The sequence below is a fragment of the Salmo salar genome, chromosome ssa06 (assembly GCF_905237065.1).
Source record: "Salmo salar chromosome ssa06, Ssal_v3.1, whole genome shotgun sequence".
In the NCBI taxonomy this organism is placed as follows: domain Eukaryota; kingdom Metazoa; phylum Chordata; class Actinopteri; order Salmoniformes; family Salmonidae; genus Salmo; species Salmo salar.
The window spans coordinates 83145753-83168954 of NC_059447.1; the positions used below are offsets into that span (position 1 = coordinate 83145753).

The window sequence follows — 23202 nt, forward strand, 5'->3', positions numbered from 1 at the left end:
GGGGGCTTGGACAGGGCCAGGGGGAGGGCTTGGACAGGGCCAGGGGGAGGGCTTGGACAGGGCCAGGGGGAGGGCTTGGACAGGGCCAGGGGGAGGGCTTGGACAGGGCCAGGGGGAGGGCTTGGACAGGGCCAGGGGGGGGGCTTGGACACACTCCTGATTCAGCTCTGTCTCAGTCATGACTAATAGAACAGCCATGGTGGTCTCTCTCTCTGTGTCTTCTATTTTTACCCTGTATAGCGATGTTTCATTTTGTTTTGAGAAAGTCTGTTTCATGATGGGGTGTTAGAATGGAAGTATGAAGGGGTGGAGGTGTTGGATTAAATATTTAGACAGGAAACAGATGGAACAGCTCCCCTACTGTTGGGGACAGTGGTTTGTGTTGGGGTAGGGGAGGGTGTGTGTGTGTAAATCACACCCTCACACACTATTTATAGACTATTAGCAGCTCATGGTATTTTAATGCAGCGCTTTCTTCTTCCGCCCACTCTCTCTTTCTGTCTTTCGCTCTGTCAATCATTCTCTCTCTCTCTGCAGACTAACCGGCTGTCTAACCGGCAGTCTAACCGGCAGTCTAACCGGCTGTCTAACCGGCTGTCTAACCGGCTGTCTAACCGGCTGTCTAACCGGCTGTCTAACCGGCTGTCTAACCGGCAGTCTAACCGGCTGTCTAACCGGCTGTCTAACCGGCTGTCTAACCGGCTGTCTAACCGGCAGTCTAACCGGCTGTCTAACCGGCTGTCTAACCGGCTGTCTAACCGGCTGTCTAACCGGCTGTCTAACCGGCTGTCTAACCGGCTGTCTAACCGGCAGTCTAACCGCAGTCTAACCGCTGTCTAACCGGCGGCGTCTAACCGGCTGTCTAACCGGCTGTCTAACCGGCAGTCTAACCGGCTGTCTAACCGAACCGGCAGTCTAACCGGCTGTCTAACCGGCTGTCTAACCGGCTGTCTAACCGGCAGTCTAACCGGCTGTCTAACCGGCAGTTTTTTATGATTCTTATACAGATATTTCCAACATTTCTACTTTTAGATTGTTACATGTGGGGAAGAGGGACAAGAGAGAGTGCGGGTGCGTGTGTGCGGGTGCGTGTGTGCGTGTGTGTGTGTGTGTGTGTGTGTGTGTGTGTGTGTGTGTGTGTGTGTGTGTGTGTGTGTGTGTGTGTGTGTGTGCGCGCGCAGTTCTGGTCAGGTGATGAGTCACAGAGATCCTGATGAGAGGTGTTACTCTCTCACTAACACACACACCTCCGGCACATGTCTCTCTGTATCTACATCTGAACCAGATGCTCTCCCTCCCTCCCTCTTTCTCCTCCCCTCCCTCTCTCTCCCTCCCTCCCTCTTTCTCCTCCCCTCCCTCTCTCTCCCTCCCTCCCTCTTTCTCCTCCCCTCCCTCTCTCCCTCCCTCCCTCCCTCTTTCTTCTCCCCTCCCTCTCTCTCTCCCTCTCTCTCGTACATCTCCCTCCCTCCCTCCCTCTCGTACATCTCTCTCCCGCCCTCTCTCTCTCTCTCTCTCTCTCTCTCCCTCTCTCTCGTACATCTCTTTCCCTCTTTCTCCCTCTCTATCGTACATCTCTCTCCATCCCTCTTTCTCCTCCCCTCTCTCTCTCTCTCTCCCTCCCTCCTCCCTCCCTCCCTCCCTCCCTCTCTCCCTCCCTCCCTCTCTCTCGTACATCTCCCTCTCTCCCTCTCTCTCTCTCTCTCTCCCTCGCTCTTGTACATCTCTCTCCCTCCTTCTCCCTCTCGCTCATACATCTCTCTCCCTCCCTCTCCCTCTCTCGTACATCTCCCTCTCACTCACTCCTCCCTCCCTTCCGTCCCCTCTCTCTCTCCCTCTCTCTCCCTCCCTCCCTCCCTCTCTCTCGTACATCTTTCTCCCGCCCCTCTCTCTCTCTCCCTCTCTCTTGTACATCTCTTTCCCTCTTTCTCCCTCTCTCTCGTACATCTCTCTCCCTCCACCTCCCTCTCTTGTACATCTCCCTCTCTTTTCCTCTCTCGCTCTCTCTCCCTGCTCTTCCTCTCTCTACGTTCTCCTTCTACCTTTTTCTCTCTTTCAATTCCTCTCTCTCTACCTCTACTCTTCCTCTCTCTACATTCTCCTTCTACCTTTTTCTCTCTTTCAATTCCTCTCTCTCTACCTCTACTCTCTCTCTCTTTCTCTCTCTCTCTCTCTCAACCTCTACTCTCTCTCTCTTTTCCTCTCTCTCTCCCTCCTTTCTCTCTTTCTCTCTATAGATGGGATGGGTCGAGTCCTTGCTCAGGAAGTTTATGCCAAAGACAACCTGCCCCCATTCCCTGCCTCTGTAAAGGATGGTTATGCTGTAAGAGGTCTGTACTGTGATGCAATGTACCACACTGTACACACACACAATGTACCACACTGTACACACACACAATGTACCGCACTGTACACACACTACGCACACAATGTACCACACTGACACACAATGTACCACACTGTACACACACTGTACACACACACACAATGTACCGCACTGTACTTCAATCTCAGGTCATAGTGTAGTGCTGATATGTCCTTTCTGTTCTACATTAGGAGCCAGGAGGCACTGAAACACAGTCAGCTAAATGACACACACACATCGATATGCACACACAGCAATATATACACACAGCAGCATATACACACAGCAGTATATACACACAGCAGCATATACACACAGCAGTATATACACACAGCAGCATATACACACAGCAGTATATACACACAGCAGTATATACACACAGCAGCATATATCATTTCAAATCAAATCAAATGTATTTATATAGCCCTTCGTACATCAGCTGATATCTCAAAGTGCTGTACAGAAACCCAGCCTAAAACCCCAAACAGCAAGCAATGCATGTGAAAGAAGCACGGTGGCTAGGAAAAACTCCCTAGGAAAAACTCCCTAGAAAGGCCAAAAACCTAAGAAGAAACCTAGAGGAACCAGGCTATGAGGGGTGGCCAGTCCTCTTCTGGCTGTGCAGGGTGGATATTATAACAGAACATGGTCAAGATGTTAAAATGTTCATAAATGACCAGCATGGTCAAATAATAATAATCATAGTAGTTGTCGAGGGTGCAACAAGCACGTCCGGTGAACAGGTCAGGGTTCCATAGCCGCAGGCAGAACAGTTGAAACTGGAGCAGCAGCACGGCCAGGTGGACTGGGGACAGCAAGGAGTCATCATGCCAGGTAGTCCTGAGGCATGGTCCTAGGGCTCAGGTCCTCCGAGAGAAAGGGAGAATTAGAGAGAGCATATTTAAATTCACACAGGACACCGGATAAGACAAGAGAAATACTCCAGATGTAACAGACTGACCCTAGCCCCCCGACACATAAACTACTGCAGCATAAATACTGGAGGCTGGGACAGGAGGGATCAGAAGACACTGTGGCCCCATCCGATGATACCCCCGGACAGGGCCAAACAGGCAGGATATAACCCCACCCACTTTGCCAAAGCACAGCCCCCACACCACTAGAGGGATGTCTCCAACCACCAACTTACCGTCCTAAGACAAGGCCGAGTATAGCCCACAACGATCTCCGCCATGGCACAACCCAAGGGGGGTGCGCCAACCCAGACAGGAAGACCACGTCAGTGACTCAACCCACTCAAGTGACGCACCCCTCCCATGGACGGCATGGAAGAACACCAGTAAGCCAGTGACTCAGCCCCTGTAATAGGGTTAGAGGCAGAGAATCCCAATGGAAAGAGGGGAACCGGCAAGGCAGAGACAGCAAGGGCGGTTCGTTGCTCCAGCCTTTCCGTTCACCTTCACACTCCTGGGCCAGACTATACTTAATCATAGGACCTACTAAAGAGATAAATCTTCAGTAAAGACTTAAAGGTTGAGACTGAGTCTGCGTCTCTCACATTGGTAGGCAGACCATTCCATAAAAATGGAGCTCTATAGGAGAAAGCCCTACCTCCAGCCGTTTGCTTAGAAATTCTAGGGACAATTAGGAGGCCTGCGTCTTGTGACCGTAGCGTACGTGTAGGTATGTACGGCAGGACCAAATCGGAAAGATAGGTAGGAGCAAGCCCATGTAATGCTTTGTAGGTTAGCAGTAAAACCTTGAAATCAGCCATTGCCTTAACAGGAAGCCAGTGTAGGGAGGCTAGCACTGGAGTAATATGATCAAATTTTTTGGTTCTAGTCAGGATTCTAGCAGCCGTATTTAGCACTAACTGAAGTTTGTTTAGTGCTTTATCCGGGTAGCCGGAAAGTAGAGCATTGCAGCAGTCCAGCCAGAAGTAACAAAAGCATGGATTAATTTTTCTGCGTCATTTTTGGACAGAAAGTTTCTGATTTTTGCAATGTTACATAGATGGAAAAAAGCTGTCCTTGAAACAGTCTTGATATGTTCTTCAAAAGAGAGTTGAGGGTCCAGAGTAACGCCGAGGTCCTTCACAGTTTTATTTGAGACGACTGTACAACCATCCAGATATACACACAGCAATATATACACACAATCAGTATATACACACAATCAGTATATACACACAATCAGTATATACACACAGCAGTATATACAAACAGCAGTATATACACACAGCAGTATATACACACAATCAGTATATACACACAATCAGTATATACACACAATCAGTATATACACACAATCAGTATATACACACAGCAATATATACACACAATCAGCATATACACACAATCAGTATATACACACAATCAGTATATACACACAGCAATATATACACACAATCAGTATATACACACAATCAGTATATACACACAGCAGTATATACACACAGCAGTATATACACACAGCAGTATATACACACAGCAGCATATACACACAGCAGCATATACACACAGCAGCATATACACACAGCAGCATATACACACAGCAGCATATACACACAGCAGCATATACACACAGCAGCATATACACACAATCAGTATATACACACAATCAGTATATACACACAATCAGCATATACACACAATCAGTATATACACACAATCAGTATATACACACAATCAGTATATACACACAATCAGTATATACACACAGCAGCATATACACACAATCAGTATATACACACAATCAGCATATACACACAATCAGTATATACACACAATCAGTATATACACACACAGCAGCATATTCACACAATCAGTATATACACACAGCAGCATATACACACAATCAGTATATACACACATCGATATGCACACACAGCAGCATATACACACAATCAGTATATACACACATCGATATGCACACACAGCAGCATATACACACAATCAGTATATACACACAATCAGTATATACACACAACAGCATATACACACAGCAGCATATACACACAGCAGCATATACACACAATCAGCATATACACACAATCAGTATATACACACAGCAGCATATACACACAATCAGTATATACACACAATCAGTATATACACACACAGCAGCATATACACACACAACAGCATATACACACAGCAGCATATACACACAGCAGCATATACACACAGCAGCATATACACACAACAGCATATACACATAGCAGTATATACACATAGCAGCATATACACACAACAGCATATACACATAGCAGTATATACACACAGCAGCATATACACACAGCAGCATATACACACAATCATACAAACACAAACTTATGTCATTACATTAAAATATGTATTTTCTTTTTAGCGGCTGACGGCCCAGGCGACCGCTTCATCATCGGAGAGTCCCAGGCTGGAGAACAGGTCCACACACACACACACACACACACACTTACTTCACCCTGTGTATACTCAGGGTGAAGCACTTGGCTGGTACCCTCCTTCATGAAGAGAGATATATCAAAACACACACTCAACGTTTATTCCCCCCTGGACCAACATTGTATATTTAAGTGAGACTGTGTCAGACTGTGAGGTGTGTGTGTGTGTGTGTGTGTGTGTGTGTGTGTGTGTGTGTGTGTGTGTGTGTGTGTGTGTGTGTGTGTGTGTGTGTGTGTGTGTGTGTGTGTGTGTGTAGCGCTCCCAAACTGAGTCAGCATACTGAATTACTCAGCAGCCTACTCCACCACAGGTGGCCCGCTGGCCCAAGCTGACACACTGACACAGTATCACATACACACTGACACATGACACAGTATCACATACACACTGACACAGTATCACATACACACGGACACATGATACAGTATCACATATACACTGACACAAGACACAGTATCACATACACACTGACACATGACACAGTATCACATACACACTGACACACTGACACAGTATCACATACACACTGACACACTGACACAGTATCACATACACACTGACACATGACACAGTATCACATACACACTGACACATGACACAGTATCACATACACACTGACACACTGACACAGTATCACATACACACTGACACATGACACAGTATCACATACACACTGACACATGACACATACAAATGACACAGTATCACATACACACTGACACATGACACAGTATCACTGACACATGACACAGTATCACATACACACTGACACATGACACAGTATCACATACACACTGACACATGACACAGTATCACATACACACTGACACATGACACAGTATCACGACACATACACAGTATCACATACACACTGACACATGACACAGTATCACATACACACTGACACACTGACACAGTATCACATACACACTGACACACTGACACAGTATCACATACACACTGACACATGACACAGTATCACATACACACTGACACATGACACAGTATCACATACACACTGACACATGACACAGTATCACATACACACTGACACATGACACAGTATCACATACACACTGACACATGACACATGACACAGTATGACATACACACTGACACATGACACAGTATCTCATACACACTGACACATGACACAGTATTACTGACACATGACACAGTATCACATACACACTGACACAAGACACAGTATCACATACACACTGACACATGACACAGTATCACATACACACTGACACACTGACACAGTATCACATACACACTGACACACTGACACAGTATCACATACACACTGACACATGACACAGTATCACATACACACTGACACATTAATACACCTACTTACTGTATGTATGGTGAGATGTGGTGTTGTGCCGTTGGACCATTTTCCTGTTCTGCAGAGCATTAAAATGTAACGAGTACTTTTGGGTGTCAGGGAAAATGTATGGAGTAAAAAAGTACATCATTTTCTTTAAGAATGTAGTGAAGTAACGAAATGATTGCTTGATGGTCTTCTGAACTTCCCAATACATTTCTGATGCATTTCAGTCATTTCAATCCATACTTCCTTCAGATTGAAATACTGCCAAAAGTACTGTCACACTGATTTGTAGTAGACTGTCAAAGCCCCAATAAAAACAGGAAACATTAGCCTTTGATTACATTACTTTTTTGATGTAATCAAACAGCTTTTTGATATTAAAATGGGTTTGGGAACCCCTGGCCTACGGGAATATTCCACCGATATGTTTGCAGTGTGTGTGTGCATGTGGGTTTCTGTCTGTAAATTTGCATGTGTGTGCGCATGTGTGCATATTTGACACCAGTCTCTCTCTTTCTCTCTCTGTCCCTGCAGCCCACCCACACAGTGATGCCGGGCCAGGTGATGAGGGTGACGACAGGGGCTCCTATCCCCTGTGGGGCAGACGCTGTGGTGCAGGTGGAGGATACAGAGCTGCTCCGTGAGTCTGAGGACGTAAGTCTCACCTTTGACCCCTGACCCATAGCCCTATGGAGAGGGACAAAAGAGGGTCTATAGAAGGATGGTGTAATAATAATAATGGAAATATTCAGGAGGGATAAGTAAATCAAGTAAGGAAGCAAGCTTTGTCTGAGCCAGAATGGCCCACAGGACCTTACTACTACTGATTCTAACAAGGGAGATATGGCCTAGTTCCAGGGTATAGGGTCAAGTTCATGGGGCTGTGGGACTTTGCAGTGTGGCTAGGCAGGGCTGGTGGGAAGGTGTTTGAATGGAACAGTAGGGAAGGTGATGACAGTAGGGAAGGTGATGACAGTAGGGAAAGTGATGACAGTAGGGAAGGTGATGACAGTAGTGACGGTGATGACAGTAGTGACGGTGATGACAGTAGTGACGGTGATGACAGTAGTGAAGGGATGACAGTAGGGAAGGTGATGAAAGTAGTGACAGTGATGACAATAGGGAAGGTGATGAAAGTAGTGACGGTGATGACAATAGGGAAGGTAATGAAAGTAGTGACGGTGATGAAAGTAGTGACGGTGATGACAGTAGGGAAGGTGATGACAGTAGGGAAGGTGATGACAGTAGGGAAAGTAATGAAATTAGTGACTGTGATGACATTAGGGAAGGTGATGACAGTTGGGAAGGTAATGACAGTAGTGAAGGGATGACAGTAGGGATGGTGATGACAGTAGGGATGGTGATGACAGTAGTGACGGTGATGACATTAGGGAAGGATATGACAGTAGTGAAGGTGATGACAGTAGGGAAGGTGATGACAGTAGTGATGGTGATGACAGTAGGGAAGGTGATGACAGTAGGGAAGGTGATGACAGTAGGGAAGGTGATGACAGTAGGGAAAGTAATGAAAGTAGTGACTGTGATGACATTAGGGAAGGTGATGACAGTTGGGAAGGTGATGACAGTAGTGAAGGGATGACAGTAGGGATGGTGATGACACTAGTGACGGTGATGACATTAGGGAAGGATATGACAGTAGTGAAGGTGATGACAGTAGTGACGGTGATGACAGTAGGGAAGGTGATGACAGTAGTGACAGTGATGACAGTAGGGAAGGTGATGACAGGAGAGAAGGTGGTGACAGTAGGGAAAGTAATGAAAGTAGTGATGACATTAGGGGAGGGAATGACAGTTGGGAAGGTGACGACAATAGGGAAGGTGATGAAAGTAGTGACGGTGATGACATTAGGGAAGGTGGTGACAGTAGTGAAGGTGATGACAGTAGTGAAGGTGATGACAGTAGTGACAGTGATGACAGTAGGGAAGGTGATGACAGTAGGGAAAGTAGTGAAAGCAATGAAGGTGATGACATTAGGGAAGGTGATGACAGTAGTGAAGGGATGACAGTAGGGAAGGTGGTGACTGTAGGGAAGGTGATGAAAGTAGTGATGGTGATGACATTAGGGAAGGTGATGAAAGTAGTGACGGTGATGACAGTAGTGAAGGTGATTGACAGTAGTGAAGAAGATGACAGTGGTGAAGGTGATGACAGTAGTGAAGGTGGTGACAGTAAGGAAGGTGATGACAGTAGAGAAAGTAATGAAAGTAGTGACGGTGCTGACAGTAGGGAAGGTGCTGACAGTAGTGAAGGGATGACAGTAGGGATGGTGCTGACATTAGGGACGGTGCTGACAGTAGGGAAGGTGCTGACAGTAGGGAAGGTGCTGACATTAGGGACGGTGTTGACAGTAGGGAAGGTGATGAAAGTAGGGACGGTGCTGACAGTAGGGCCAGTGCTGACAGTAGGGACAGTGCTGACAGTAGGGACGGTGCTGACAGTAGGGACGGTGATGACATTAGGGAAGGTGCTGACAGTAGGGAAGGGATGACAGTAGGGAAGGTGCTGACAGTAGGGAAGGTGCTGACAGTAGTGAAGGTGCTGACAGCAGGGACGGTGCTGAGATTAGGGACGGTGCTGAGAGTAGGGACGGTGCTGAGAGTAGGGACGGTGCTGACAGTAGGGAAGGTGCTGACAGTAGGGAAGGTGCTGACAGTAGGGAAGGTGATGACAGTAGTGAAGGTGATGACAGTGATGACAGTAGGGAAGGTGATGACAGAAGGGAAAGTAATGAAAGTAGTGATGGTGATGACATTAGGGAAGGTGGTGAAAGTAGTGACGGTGATGACAGTAGTGAAGGTGATGACAGTAGTGACAGTGATGACAGTAGGGAAGGTGGTGACAGTAGGGAAAGTAGTGAAAGCAATGAAGGTGATGACATTAGGGAAGGTGATGACAGTAGTGAAGGGATGACAGTAGGGAAGGTGGTGACTGTAGGGAAGGTGATGAAAGTAGTGATGGTGATGACATTAGGGAAGGTTATGAAAGTAGTGACGGTGATGACAGTAGTGAAGGTGATTGACAGTAGTGAAGAAGATGACAGTGGTGAAGGTGATGACAGTAGTGAAGGTGATGACAGTAAGGAAGGTGATGACAGTAGAGAAAGTAATGAAAGTAGTGACGGTGCTGACAGTAGGGAAGGTGCTGACAGTAGTGAAGGGATGACAGTAGGGAAGGTGCTGACAGTAGGGAAGGTGCTGACAGTAGGGAAGGTGATGACAGTAGTGAAGGTGATGACAGTGATGACAGTAGGGAAGGTGATGACAGAAGGGAAAGTAATGAAAGTAGTGATGGTGATGACATTAGGGAAGGTGATGACAGTAGGGAAGGTGATGACTGTAGGGAAGGTGATGAAAGTAGTGATGGTGATGACATTAGGGAAGGTGATGACATTAGGGAAGGTGATGACAGTAGTGAAGGTGATGACAGTAGTGGCGGTGATGACAGTAAGGAAGGTGATGACAGTAGAGAAAGTAATGAAAGTAATGAGGGTGCTGACATTAGGGAAGGTGCTGACAGTAGGAAAGGTGCTGACAGTAGGGAAGGTGCTGACAGTAGGGACGGTGCTGACAGTAGGGACGGTGCTGACAGTAGTGAAGGTGATGACAGTAGGGAAGGTGCTGACAGTAGGGAAGGTGCTGACAGTAGGGACGGTGCTGACAGTTGGGACGGTGCTGACAGTAGGGACGGTGCTGACAGTAGGGAAGGTGATGACAGTAGGGAAGGTGCTGACAGTAGGGAAAGTGCTGACAGTAGGGACAGTGCTGACAGTAGGGACGGTGCTGACAGTAGGGAAGGTGTTGACAGTAGGGATGGTTCTGACAGTAGGGAAGGTGCTGACAGTAGGGACGGTGCTGACAGTAGGGATGGTGCTGGCAGTAGGGATGGTGCTGACAGTAGGGACGGTGCTGACAGTAGGGACGGTGCTGACAGTAGGGAAGATGCTGACAGTAGGGAAGGTGCTGACATTAGGGAAGGTGCTGACAGTAGGGAAGGTGATGACATTAGGGAAGGTGATGACAGTAGGGAAGGGATGACAGTAGTGAAGGGATGACAGTAGGGAAGGTGATGACATTAGGGAAGGTGCTGACAGTAGGGAAGGTGCTGACAGTAGGGACGGTGCTGACAGTAGGGACGGTGCTGACAGTAGGGAAGGTGCTGACAGTAGTGAAGGGATGACAGTGGGGAAGGGATGACAGTAGTGAAGGGATGACAGTAGGGAAGGTGATGACAGTAGGGAAGAGGATGACAGTAGGGAAGGGATGACAGTAGGGAAGGTGCTGACAGTAGGGAAGGGATGACAGTAGGGAAGGTATTGACAGTAGGGAAGGTGCTGACAGTAGGGAAGGTGCTGACAGTAGGGAAGTTGCTGACAGTAGGGCAGGTGATGACAGTAGGGAAGGGATGACAGTAGGGAAGGTGATGACAGTAGGGAAGGTGCTGACAGTAGGGAAGGTGCTGACAGTAGGGAAGGTGCTGACAGTAGGGAAGGTGCTGACAGTAGGGAAGGTGTTGACAGTAGGGAAGGTGCTGACAGTAGGGACGGTGCTGACAGTTGGGACGGTGCTGACAGTAGGGACGGTGCTGACAGTAGGGAAGGTGATGACAGTAGGGAAGGTGCTGACAGTAGGGAAAGTGCTGACAGTAGGGACGGTGCTGACAGTAGGGACGGTGCTGACAGTAGGGAAGGTGTTGACAGTAGGGATGGTTCTGACAGTAGGGAAGGTGCTGACAGTAGGGACGGTGCTGACAGTAGGGATGGTGCTGGCAGTAGGGACGGTGCTGACAGTAGGGACGGTGCTGACAGTAGGGACGGTGCTGACAGTAGGGAAGGTGCTGACAGTAGGGAAGGTGCTGACATTAGGGAAGGTGCTGACAGTAGGGAAGGTGATGACATTAGGGAAGGTGATGACAGTAGGGAAGGGATGACAGTAGTGAAGGGATGACAGTAGGGAAGGTGATGACATTAGGGAAGGTGCTGACAGTAGGGAAGGTGCTGACAGTAGGGACGGTGCTGACAGTAGGGACGGTGCTGACAGTAGGGAAGGTGCTGACAGTAGTGAAGGGATGACAGTGGGGAAGGGATGACAGTAGTGAAGGGATGACAGTAGGGAAGGTGATGACAGTAGGGAAGAGGATGACAGTAGGGAAGGGATGACAGTAGGGAAGGTGCTGACAGTAGGGAAGGGATGACAGTAGGGAAGGTATTGACAGTAGGGAAGGTGCTGACAGTAGGGAAGGTGCTGACAGTAGGGAAGTTGCTGACAGTAGGGCAGGTGATGACAGTAGGGAAGGGATGACAGTAGGGAAGGTGATGACAGTAGGGAAGGTGCTGACAGTAGGGAAGGTGCTGACAGTAGGGAAGGGGATGACAGTAGGGAAGGTGCTGACAGTAGGGAAGGTGCTGACAGTAGGGAAGGTGTTGACAGTAGGGAAGGTGCTGACAGTAGGGAAGGTGCTGACATTAGGGACGGTGTTGACAGTAGGGAAGGTCATGAAAGTAGGGACGGTGATGACAGTAGGGCCAGTGCTGACAGTAGGGACGGTGCTGACAGTAGGGACGGTGCTGACAGTAGGGACGGTGCTGACAGTAGGGACGGTTCTGACAGTAGTGAAGGTGATGACAGTAGGGAAGGTGCTGACAGTAGGGAAGGTGCTGACAGTAGGGACGGTGCTGACTGTTGGGACGGTGCTGACAGTAGGGACGGTGCTGACAGTAGGGAAGGTGCTGACAGTAGGGACGGTGCTGACAGTAGGGACGGTGCTGACAGTAGGGACGGTGCTGACAGTAGGGATGGTTCTGACAGTAGGGAAGGTGCTGACAGTAGGGAAGGTGCTGACAGTAGGGAAGGTGCTGACATTAGGGAAGGTGCTGACAGTAGTGAAGGGATGACAGTAGTGAAGGGATGACAGTAGTGAAGGGATGACAGTAGGGAATGTGAGACAGTAGTGAAGGGAATGACAGTAGGGAAGGTGATGACAGTAGGGAAGGGATGACATTAGGGAAGGTGCTGACAGTAGGGAAGGTGCTGACAGTAGGGAAGGGATGACTGTAGGGAAGGGGATGACAGTAAGGAAGGTGCTGACAGTAGGGAAGGTGCTGAAAGTAGGGAAGGTGCTGACAGTAGGGAAGGTGCTGACAGTAGGGAAGGTGCTGACAGTAGGGAAGGTGCTGACAGTAGGGAAGGTGTTGACAGTAGGGAAGGTGCTGACAGTAGGGAAGGTGCTGACATTAGGGACGGTGTTGACAGTAGGGAAGGTGTTGACAGTAGGGAAGGTGCTGACAGTAGAGAAGGTGCTGACATTAGGGACGGTGTTGACAGTAGGGAAGGTCATGAAAGTAGGGACGGTGATGACAGTAGGGCCAGTGCTGACAGTAGGGACGGTGCTGACAGTAGGGACGGTGCTGACAGTAGGGACGGTGCTGACAGTAGGGACGGTTATGACAGTAGGGAAGGTGCTGACAGTAGGAAAGGTGCTGACAGTAGGGAAGGTGCTGACAGTAGGGACGGTGCTGACAGTAGGGACGGTGCTGACAGTAGTGAAGGTGATGACAGTAGGGAAGGTGCTGACAGTAGGGAAGGTGCTGACAGTAGGGACGGTGCTGACTGTTGGGACGGTGCTGACAGTAGGGACGGTGCTGACAGTAGGGAAGGTGCTGACAGTAGGGACGGTGCTGACAGTAGGGACGGTGCTGACAGTAGGGACGGTGCTGACAGTAGGGAAGGTGCTGACAGTAGGGAAGGTGCTGACAGTAGGGAAGGTGCTGACATTAGGGAAGGTGCTGACAGTAGTGAAGGGATGACAGTAGTGAAGGGATGATAGTAGTGAAGGGATGACAGTAGGGAAGGTGAGACAGTAGTGAAGGGAATGACAGTAGGGAAGGTGATGACAGTAGGGAAGGTGCTGACAGTAGGGAAGGTGATGACAGTAGGGAAGGGATGACAGTAGGGAAGGTGCTGACAGTAGGGAAGGTGCTGACAGTAGGGAAGGGGATGACAGTAGGGAAGGTGCTGACAGTAGGGAAGTTGATGACAGTAGGGATGGTGATGACAGTAGGGAAGGTGCTGACAGTAGGGAAGGTGCGACAGTAGGGAAGGAATGACAGTAGGGAAGGTGATGACAGTAGGGAAGGTGCTGACATTAGGGAAGGTGCTGACAGTAGGGAAGGGATGACAGTAGGGAAGGTGATGACAGTAGGGAAGGTGATGACAGTAGGGAAGGTGATGACAGTAGGGAAGGTGCTGACAGTAGGGAAGGGATGACAGTAGGGAAGGTGATGACAGTAGGGAAGGTGCTGACAGTAGGGAAGGTGCGACAGTAGGGAAGGGATGACAGTAGGGATTGTGATGACAGTAGGGAAGGTGCGACAGTAGGGAAGGGATGACAGTAGGGATGGTGATGACAGTAGGGAAGGTGATGACATTAGGGAAGGTGCGACAGTAGGGAAGGGATGACAGTAGGGATGGTGATGACAGTAGGGAAGGTGCTGACAGTAGGGAAGGTGCGACAGTAGGGAAGGGAGGACAGTAGGGAAGGGAGGACAGTAGGGAAGGGAGGACAGTAGGGATGGTGACGACAGTAGGGAAGGTGTTTTTTGTAATGGCTCCTTACCGGTTTGTTGGTTTCTCCTTCTCAGGGCACAGAGGAGCTGGAGGTGCGGATCCTCGTTCAGGCCCGTCCCGGACAAGACATCCGGTGTGTGTTTGTGTGTGTGTGTGTGTGTGTGTGTGTGTGTGTGTGTGTGTGTGTGTGTAAAATTGTGTAAAATTGTGTAAAAGTGTGTTTTGATGTCCCTCTTTAACCTTCCTATTAAACGTCCTTGTCTCCCCTCCCTCCAGGCCCATAGGTCATGACATCAAGCGTGGGGAATGTGTACTGTCTAAGGGAACCCACATGGGCCCCTCTGAGATTGGCCTGCTGGCCACCGTAGGGGTCACCGAGGTGGAGGTGCAGAAGTTCCCCGTGGTGGCCGTCATGTCCACAGGCAACGAGGTGAGACAGAGAGTTCCAAACGTCTCAGCTAATAACAACTAGTTTTTAAGTTTCATATCCCATTAAGCCCCTCCACTCTGGTGGATTGATCCTGGCGCCACAATCCTAACTGTGGATAATCCACCGCTCTGGTGCACTTCCCCGCTCCACTCAGACCACTCCCAGATAATCTAAATTCTTGCTTGAGAAAGTTCTTGCTTGAGAAAAAATTCTAGCAAACTATTACAGCTATTACAGTAAGTGACTTAATTGTTATCCATAAATTAAATTGAAAAAACACTGGGCCTTTAAAACATTTAGCAACAGAAAACGAAAATTTGCTTTTCTTATTGGACAAATCCTGGTAGTCTCTCCCTGTTTTCAGGCTGTTTTCTTCCGTTTGGTACCTAATGAACACATCCCCTGCTGTCTCTAGCTGTTAAACCCTGAGGACGACCTCCACCCAGGAAAGATCAGGGACAGTAACCGTTCCACGCTGCTCGCCACCATCCAGGAGCACGGATATCCCACCATCAACCTGGGCATCGTGGGAGACAAGTAGGACTTCACAGTCTTCTTCCTGCTCCTCCTCTTTCTGTTCGTCTTCCTCTTCCTCCTCCCTTTATCTCGTCATCCTCTCATTATCTTTCTCCTTGTCTCTACCATCTTCTTTTCCTCCTCCCTTTATCTCTTCATCCTCTCATTATCTTTCTCCTTGTCTCTACTATCTTCCTCTTCCTCCTCTCTTTATCTCTTCATCCTCTCATTATCTTTCTCCTTGTCTCTACCATCTTCCTCTTCCTCCTCCCTTTATCTCTTCATCCTCTCATTATCTTTCTCCTTGTCTCTACCATCTTCCTCTTCCTCCTCCCTTTATCTCTTCATCCTCTCATTATCTTTCTCCTTGTCTCTACCATCTTCCTTTTCCTCCTCCCTTTATCTCTTCATCCTCTCATTATCTTTCTCCTTGTCTCTACCATCTTCCTCTTCCTCCTCCCTTTATCTCTTCATCCTCTCATTATCTTTCTCCTTGTCTCTACCATCTTCCTCTTCCTCCTCCCTTTATCTCTTCATCCTCTCATTATCTTTCTCCTTGTCTCTACCATCTTCCTCTTCCTCCTCCCTTTATCTCTTCATCCTCTCATTATCTTTCTCCTTGTCTCTACCATCTTCCTCTTCCTCCTCCCTTTATCTCTTCATCCTCTCATTATCTTTCTCCTTGTCTCTACCTTCTTCCTCTTCCTCCTCTCTTTATCTCTTCATCCTCTCATTATCTTTCTCCTTGTCTCTACCATCTTCCTCTTCCTCCTCCCTTTATCTCTTCATCCTCTCATTATCTTTCTCCTTGTCTCTACCTTCTTCCTTTTCCTATTCCTAGTACTCCTACTATTCCTCTCTTTCTACTCTCCTTTTGTTTTATATTCCTCTTCCTGCTCCTACTTTGCCTCCTCCTCTCTCCTCCTCTCGCCTCCTCTATGGTGTGTGATGGTAACTAGTAACTGTTCACTGTCTATTGGCCCTACAGCCCAGACGACCTCCTCCTCATCTTCCTCCTGATCTTCCTCACCCTCCTCTTCTTCCTACTTCTCCTCTTCCTCCATCTCCTTCTTTCATCCATCCCTCTGTATCCCTATATATGGTGTGTGATGGTAACTGTTCTCTGTCTATTGGCCCCATAGCCCAGATGACCTGCTGAATGCCCTAAACGAGGGCATCAGCCGCGCTGACGTCATCATCACCTCTGGAGGGGTGTCTATGGGAGAGAAGGTATGTGAGCAAATAGTGAGTATGAATGGTCATTGGTTATGACATTGCACTATTCTGACACCTTGTGGTCGGGGTGGGGAATTGTGGTGTTAATACTATGTGGGGGAAATGTGGGATTAATTACAATCACACACAGAACAGGATCATATTTATTTATTTGGATTGGGAATTGTGGTGTTTGATATTTTGTTACATATACAGTACATTTAACATTTTTACATACAGTACCAGTCAAAAGTTTGGACACACATACTCATTCAAGGGTTTTTCTTTATTTTTACTATTTTCTACATTGTAGAATAATAGTGAAGACATCAAAACTATGAAATAACACATATGGAATCATGTACTTAGAAGAATCCTATTTGAGATTCTTCTAAGTAGCCACCCTTGATGACAGCTTTGCACACTCTTGGTATTCTCTCAACCAGCTACATGAGGTAGTCACCTGGAATGCATTTCAATTAACATCTGTGCCTTGTTAAAAGTTTATTTGTGGAATTTCTTTCCTTCTTAATGCATTTCAGCCAATCAGTTATAACGGTGGAAATCTGTCCTTTGGTCTGATGAGTCCAAATTTACGATTTTTGGTTCCAACAGCGGTGTCTTTGTGAGACGCAGAGTAGGTGAACGGATGATCTCCGCATGTGGGGTTCCCACCGTGAAGCATGGAGGAGGTGTGGGGGTGCTTTGCTGGTGACACTGTCTGTGATTTATTTACAATTCAAGGCACACTTAACCAGCATGGCTACCACAGCATTCTGCAGCGATACACCATCCCATCTGGTTTGCGCTTAGTGGGATTATCATTTTTTTTTCAACAGGAAAATTACCCAAAACACACCTCTAGGCTGTGTAAGGGCTATTTGATCAAGAAGGAGAGAGGAGAGTGATGGAATGCTGCATCAGATGACCTGACCTCCACAATCACCTGACCTCAACCCAATTGAGATGGTTTGGGATGAGTTGGACCGCAGAGTGAAGGAAAAGCAGCCAACAAGTACTCAGCATATGTGGGGAACTCCTTCAAGACTCTTGGAAAAGCATTCCTCATGAAGCTGGTTGAGAGAATGCCAAGAGTGTGCAAAGCTGTCATCAAGGCAAAGGGTGGATACTTTGAAGAATCTAAAATATATTTTGATTTGTTTAACACTTTTTTGTTACTACATGATTCCATGTGTGTTATTTCACAGTTTTGATGTATTCAATGTAGAAAATAGTAAAAATAAAAACCCTTGAATGAGTTGGTGTGTCCAAACTTTTGACTGGTACTGTAAATACATGACATTGCAGAGTTCATACTATGTGGACTCACACTGCACAGGGTTGTATTTATAAGGTCCCAAAACTGAAAACATTTTGCAGCAAAAAAATGTAAATGAGAGTTTCAGTTTCTTATTGGACTGATCCAGATACTTTCTTCCTGTTTCATTCAGTTTTTTTTGTTGCCTTGGTGCCTGATGAATACACCCCAGTGGTGCACACATCTTATGTGGGTTTTAGGTACACCTACACTAGAACTGTTTATCTGTTTATATGTACCTTAGAAGACTCCAAACTGTGTGATACTCTTTTTCAGGACTATCTGAAGCAGGTGCTGGATATTGATCTGCATGCCCAGATCCACTTTGGACGAGTCTTCATGAAACCAGGGTGAGATGGAGGGAGGAAGGGAGGGATGGCTGGACAGGTGGACCGGTGGATGGATTGTTCATTGATGACCATGTTGTTCTTCTCTTCTCCCATCATATCAGTCTCCCGACAACGTTCGCCACGTTGGACATGGACGGTGTTCGTAAACTCATCTTTGCCCTCCCAGGTAGTGTGTAAAGTAAAGAGAAAGAGGAAATCAGACAGTCGTTTCCAGACTGGTTTCTAACACACTCTTGTTTTCTTTCTCCCCCCCTGCCCCCCCCGGCCCAGGTAACCCCGTGTCTGCTGTGGTGACATGTAACCTCTTCGTCATTCCCGCCTTGAGGAAGATGCAGGGGATCCTGGACCCACGGCCCACCATCATCAAAGCCAGGGTAAGAATGAAGTCACGACCATGAATCTTTCTTAATTTGTCTTTCCTCGATTGCTTGCTTTCTCTATCCTCGCTTTCCTCTCAAAATGAATTGGAATAGGTGTTTTGTCTGACCACATGACTTGACCATGTGGGCCATAGACCAGTTACTGTATATCCTTTCAGAATGTTTACTGTCCAGACCAGATGGTCATTTAGGGTGGCAGGTAGTCTAGCAGTCAGAGCGTTGGGACAGTTCTCTAGTTCCAATCCCTGAGCTGACAAGGTGAAAAATCTGTCGATGTCCCCTTATGCAAGACACTTTACCCTAATTGCTCTAGGGTCACCGTTGATAATGGCTGACCCTGGCCGTGACCCCACTCTCCGAGGGTGGCTCAGGGGGAGTTGGGATATGCAAAAAATATGCATGCGTATGAATTGTAGTTGAACGAGTGGACACTTCAGGAGTGTCATGTCTTTGGCATCATTAAAACTGAAGACATATTTATCAAATAACTCTCTGTAATTATTATTACGCGATTAACCTGATTAATCATGTAACTGTAATTAACTAGGAAGTCAGGGCACCAAGGAAAATATTCAGATTACAAAGTTATAATTTTCCCAATATAACTTTCAGATATTTTAATATCTGATCAATTAGTCTTCGAATTAATAAATTATTATTTACCTCGTCAGTCTCATTCCAAACGTCGTAAATTGTTGGTTATCTGCACGAACCCAGTCTTCACTATGAGTCATCCATACATCAATTGTCTTAAAATAATTTATTTACTAACTAAGTAATTCACAGAAATGCATAACAAACAGTAGATATCGTTACAAAGAAATTGTAAGTCGCTCTGGATAAGAGCGTCTGCTAAATGTAAAAAATTTAAATGAAATGATAGAGAAATGTGCCCTAGTGGGCTAAACCGGCATGGCAGCTTGTTAGACAAAAGGGGAGTGGGGGTCAGCTGAGAAGGCACTACAGAGTTGATAATTATAACAATTGAAATACTAATCCTTTGCACATGAACGCTCACTCATTCGGGAATAATTGCAATCAATATATATTTTTACGCTCAGTGTGTCGTCGGGATCTCTGTTGAAAAGTTTGTTTCTGTTGGAGAGTTTGTCCGCCCTCTCTCGCTCTCTGTCGTGGTTAGAATGAGTAGTTCAGAGTGACATTCATTAATGTCGTTATAGGATAGCTGTTTCGGCGGTTGTCGGTCTTCGCGTTCAATGATACCGAATTCCTAGCTACAGACTAGTAATTAATATCAAAGACTTGTTCTTATTCTGTCGGTATCGATAGTGTAAGAGTTTAACCACGTGGTATGGTTAAAAGTTCATCAAGAGAAATGCATGGTCTTCTCTCAAACCTTGGCCCTCTCGTTATTGAGGTAAGCTGGTCTCCATCCTTTAGCCATCTCGTAATTAAGGTAAGCTCGGTCTGGTGATAGAAAACCTAGGTGGGGGTTTTATTCGGAAGAGCAGAAAAGGGCCTGTCCCATGACGCCAGACCATAACTGTGCTCATGGGCGGTCCTCTGATTTAGTTAAGACTTGGAGTTGGAGTTTCCTTCATTAAACAGTCCAAAATCACATTACACAATTTCACAAACTGTTCCATCCTTATTCATTAATTTTATACAACCATTTAGATGTAAGTCTCATAGCTGAGGCTATTGTATAAACATGATTATGGTAATGTGGCGGTATTATCTCTCATGAGTTCGTAGCTGGATTCTTCACCGATCTTTTATACCTTCTCCAGAACATAAATGTCATTCGGTTCTCCAGTTCTATGAGGTGTAAGAACTCCTTTGTTCTCTCTATACTGGGGCCATGAGGAGAGGGTCTCCTCGTAGGAATTTACGACCGCTCTTACAGAGCCTGGTGTCAGAAGTATAGAGGTCGGGGGATGGTGCTCGCAGTGTCCAAAGAGGACAACGTCATGACAGGAGGGAGGAGAGATAATTGGGACACACACCCTGATGTGATGTCATGATGAGGTCATCATGTCATGATGAGCCCTGTTGATTGTGTGGTTGTCTCCTGTAGTTGTCATGTGACGTGAAGCTGGACCCTCGCCCTGAGTACCACCGCTGCATTCTGACATGGCACCACCAGGAGCCTCTGCCATGGGCCCAGAGCACAGGTACTGATGGAATCATACCATTCTATTCTATTGTATTGTATTGTATTGTATTATTTTCTATTCTGTTCTATTGTGCATTGCTATAAGGAGCGATACACTTCTATACTAAACGACTACACTAAATGTCTCTGGCTTTGTTCATGGGCAATTGAAGAGGGGTAAGCTATAGTCCTCTCATCTAACAGACCCTCTGGCTGTGACTATTTTCACTGTTTTCTATTACGTGTAGTATTGTATTGCTTAAAGAACTACAATTAGACAGTGTAGTATCAGACAGTGTAGTATTAGTAGGCTCTCACTCCCTTGCATGCTGTGGTAGTGAGATCATCCTGACTGTCATGGGTGTAATCCTCCTGGACATGTGTGGTACTGGGCACTGACAGAGGGCCTAGAGTGCATTTATTCTCTCGCTCTCTCTCTCTCTCTCTCTCTTTCCCTCTCTCAATCTCTCTTTCCCCCCTCTCTCTCTCTCTCTCTCTCTCTCTCTCTCTCTCTCTCTCTTTCCCTCTCTCTCTCTCTCTCTCTCTCTCTCTCTCTTCCTCTCTCCATCACGTAGGAAACCAGGTGAGCAGCAGGCTGATGAGCATGCGCAGCGCCAACGGTCTCCTGATGCTACCTCCAAAAACAGAGCAATACGTGGAGCTGCACAAGGGAGAGGTGGTCGACGTCATGGTTATCGGCCGGCTATGATGTCATCAAAGGGGGACGTTGAGATGGCTTCATAGAGAGAGAGGGGGTTCGAATGGGTGGTTCATGGTGCATGTCCACATATCATTGACTATTCTGTAATATGCAACGGCACAGCTAGTTTTTCTTGATTTGGATAACGTTGAGGTATAGTCAACATCTCCATCACAAACCTAGGTACATATGATACAAAAAAATATGATTAATTTAAAAGATTATAATAGTATTTCAAGCAAAGAAAATATAACTTTTAAAGAAAAAAAATCTAATTATAAAAAGAGATTTATTCTGTAATATATTCTTATGATTATTCTTATGATTCTTCTTCTTACTATCATTGTTAGATTGTAAGGCAACTTTGTTCCTTTCATTGCAATTGCTTTGTGTGTTCAATGCTAGACCTTATCAATAGCAGTAGCATTTTAATAGATCTGTAGGTGCCTGCCAGGACAAAAAAATAAGAAATATTATTTTCTCATTTTAGTGGAAAAAAATTATACTTTTTTTTTTATATCAAGAAAAACCCTGAGGAAGACTCCAGATTTCCCACGGTGCTCGTGTAAGAGGAAGGAGGGGAGGGTATAATCTAGGTCTATTTCCTCTGTGGTGTGTCGCTTTAACGGTGACACCACACACTTCTATTTTTCTCTCATTAGGATGCATCACAATGGCTTGACAAAGAGCTTTGCTTGTTGTTTATCGTGTGAGTCTTGTTTATGTGCGCAGTGCCAAATGCCTGGGCAGGGATGAGGGTGGTGCTGGAAAGGGGGGGGGGGCAGGCAGTCATCCACCAACCTGCCCAGACCCTGAAGCTTCCTTATTTATCACCTGACCAGGTGCAACTCTGCCCCCGGGGAGCGTGGTTAACTGGGAAAAACAAAAACAGTATTTTATTTGATTGCCTAAGAGAAAGAGGGAAAACACACAGAATAAAAGAAACAGCTTCTTTAAGTGCTGACAGCCTTTTTAACTGACTTCAAAAAAATGTACAGAAAAAAATATGACGAAGATTAACCATATTGTACAGATATGTGACCAGCACTCCGAAGGAAATTACCTATATTGAAGCAATGAGGAGACATTGAACAACGCTGTACTATAATACATTTTCTGTAATGACATGAAACTGATGAAAGAGACTACGATAATAAAAATCCTTGATCATTATGTAAAAAAAAGTTATTGTTGGGTTTCCTTTTTTTTATAAAATCTATTTAAAGAAAAAAAAGTGATTTTTGTTCTTTGATGCACCTTGTTTGAGGGTGGTCCAATAACATGATCAAGTTTATGACCAGTTCCTGAGCCTGTTTTCATAAAGTGGCTCAGAGTAAGAGTGCTGCCTTTTTAGATTATATTGAAAAGACAGGGTAGGCCGTCATTGTAAATAAGAATTTGTTCTTAACTGACTTGCCTAGTTAAATAGAGGTTAAATAAAATAAGAAATGAAATCCTAGATCAGCACTGCTACGCTGAGACACGTTA

At 46.4% G+C, this 23202-nt stretch overlaps 1 protein-coding gene across 11 annotated transcripts in view; it reads left to right on the forward strand.

Annotated features, from left to right (window-relative positions):
* LOC106608213 (gephyrin) overlaps window positions 1-22483 on the forward strand; it is a 186584-nt gene extending 164101 nt beyond the window's left edge. For 5 of the 11 annotated variants that reach the window (XM_014206027.2, XM_045721084.1, XM_045721085.1 and 2 more), the window contains 12 exons: window positions 2235-2327; window positions 5693-5748; window positions 7640-7759; window positions 14764-14822; window positions 14966-15119; window positions 15535-15656; window positions 16778-16880; window positions 18445-18518; window positions 18620-18687; window positions 18789-18892; window positions 20937-21033; window positions 21590-22483. In XM_014206027.2, the coding sequence (XP_014061502.1) occupies window positions 2235-2327; window positions 5693-5748; window positions 7640-7759; window positions 14764-14822; window positions 14966-15119; window positions 15535-15656; window positions 16778-16880; window positions 18445-18518; window positions 18620-18687; window positions 18789-18892; window positions 20937-21033; window positions 21590-21723 (1184 nt within the window). In that variant the 3' untranslated portion in view covers window positions 21724-22483. The remainder of the gene's footprint in view (window positions 1-2234; window positions 2328-5692; window positions 5749-7639; window positions 7760-14763; window positions 14823-14965; window positions 15120-15534; window positions 15657-16777; window positions 16881-18444; window positions 18519-18619; window positions 18688-18788; window positions 18893-20936; window positions 21034-21589) is intronic. The other 6 variants (XM_014206031.2, XM_014206039.2, XM_014206032.2 and 3 more) reach the window with 3 other exon arrangements.
* The last annotated feature ends 719 nt before the right edge of the window (window positions 22484-23202 follow it).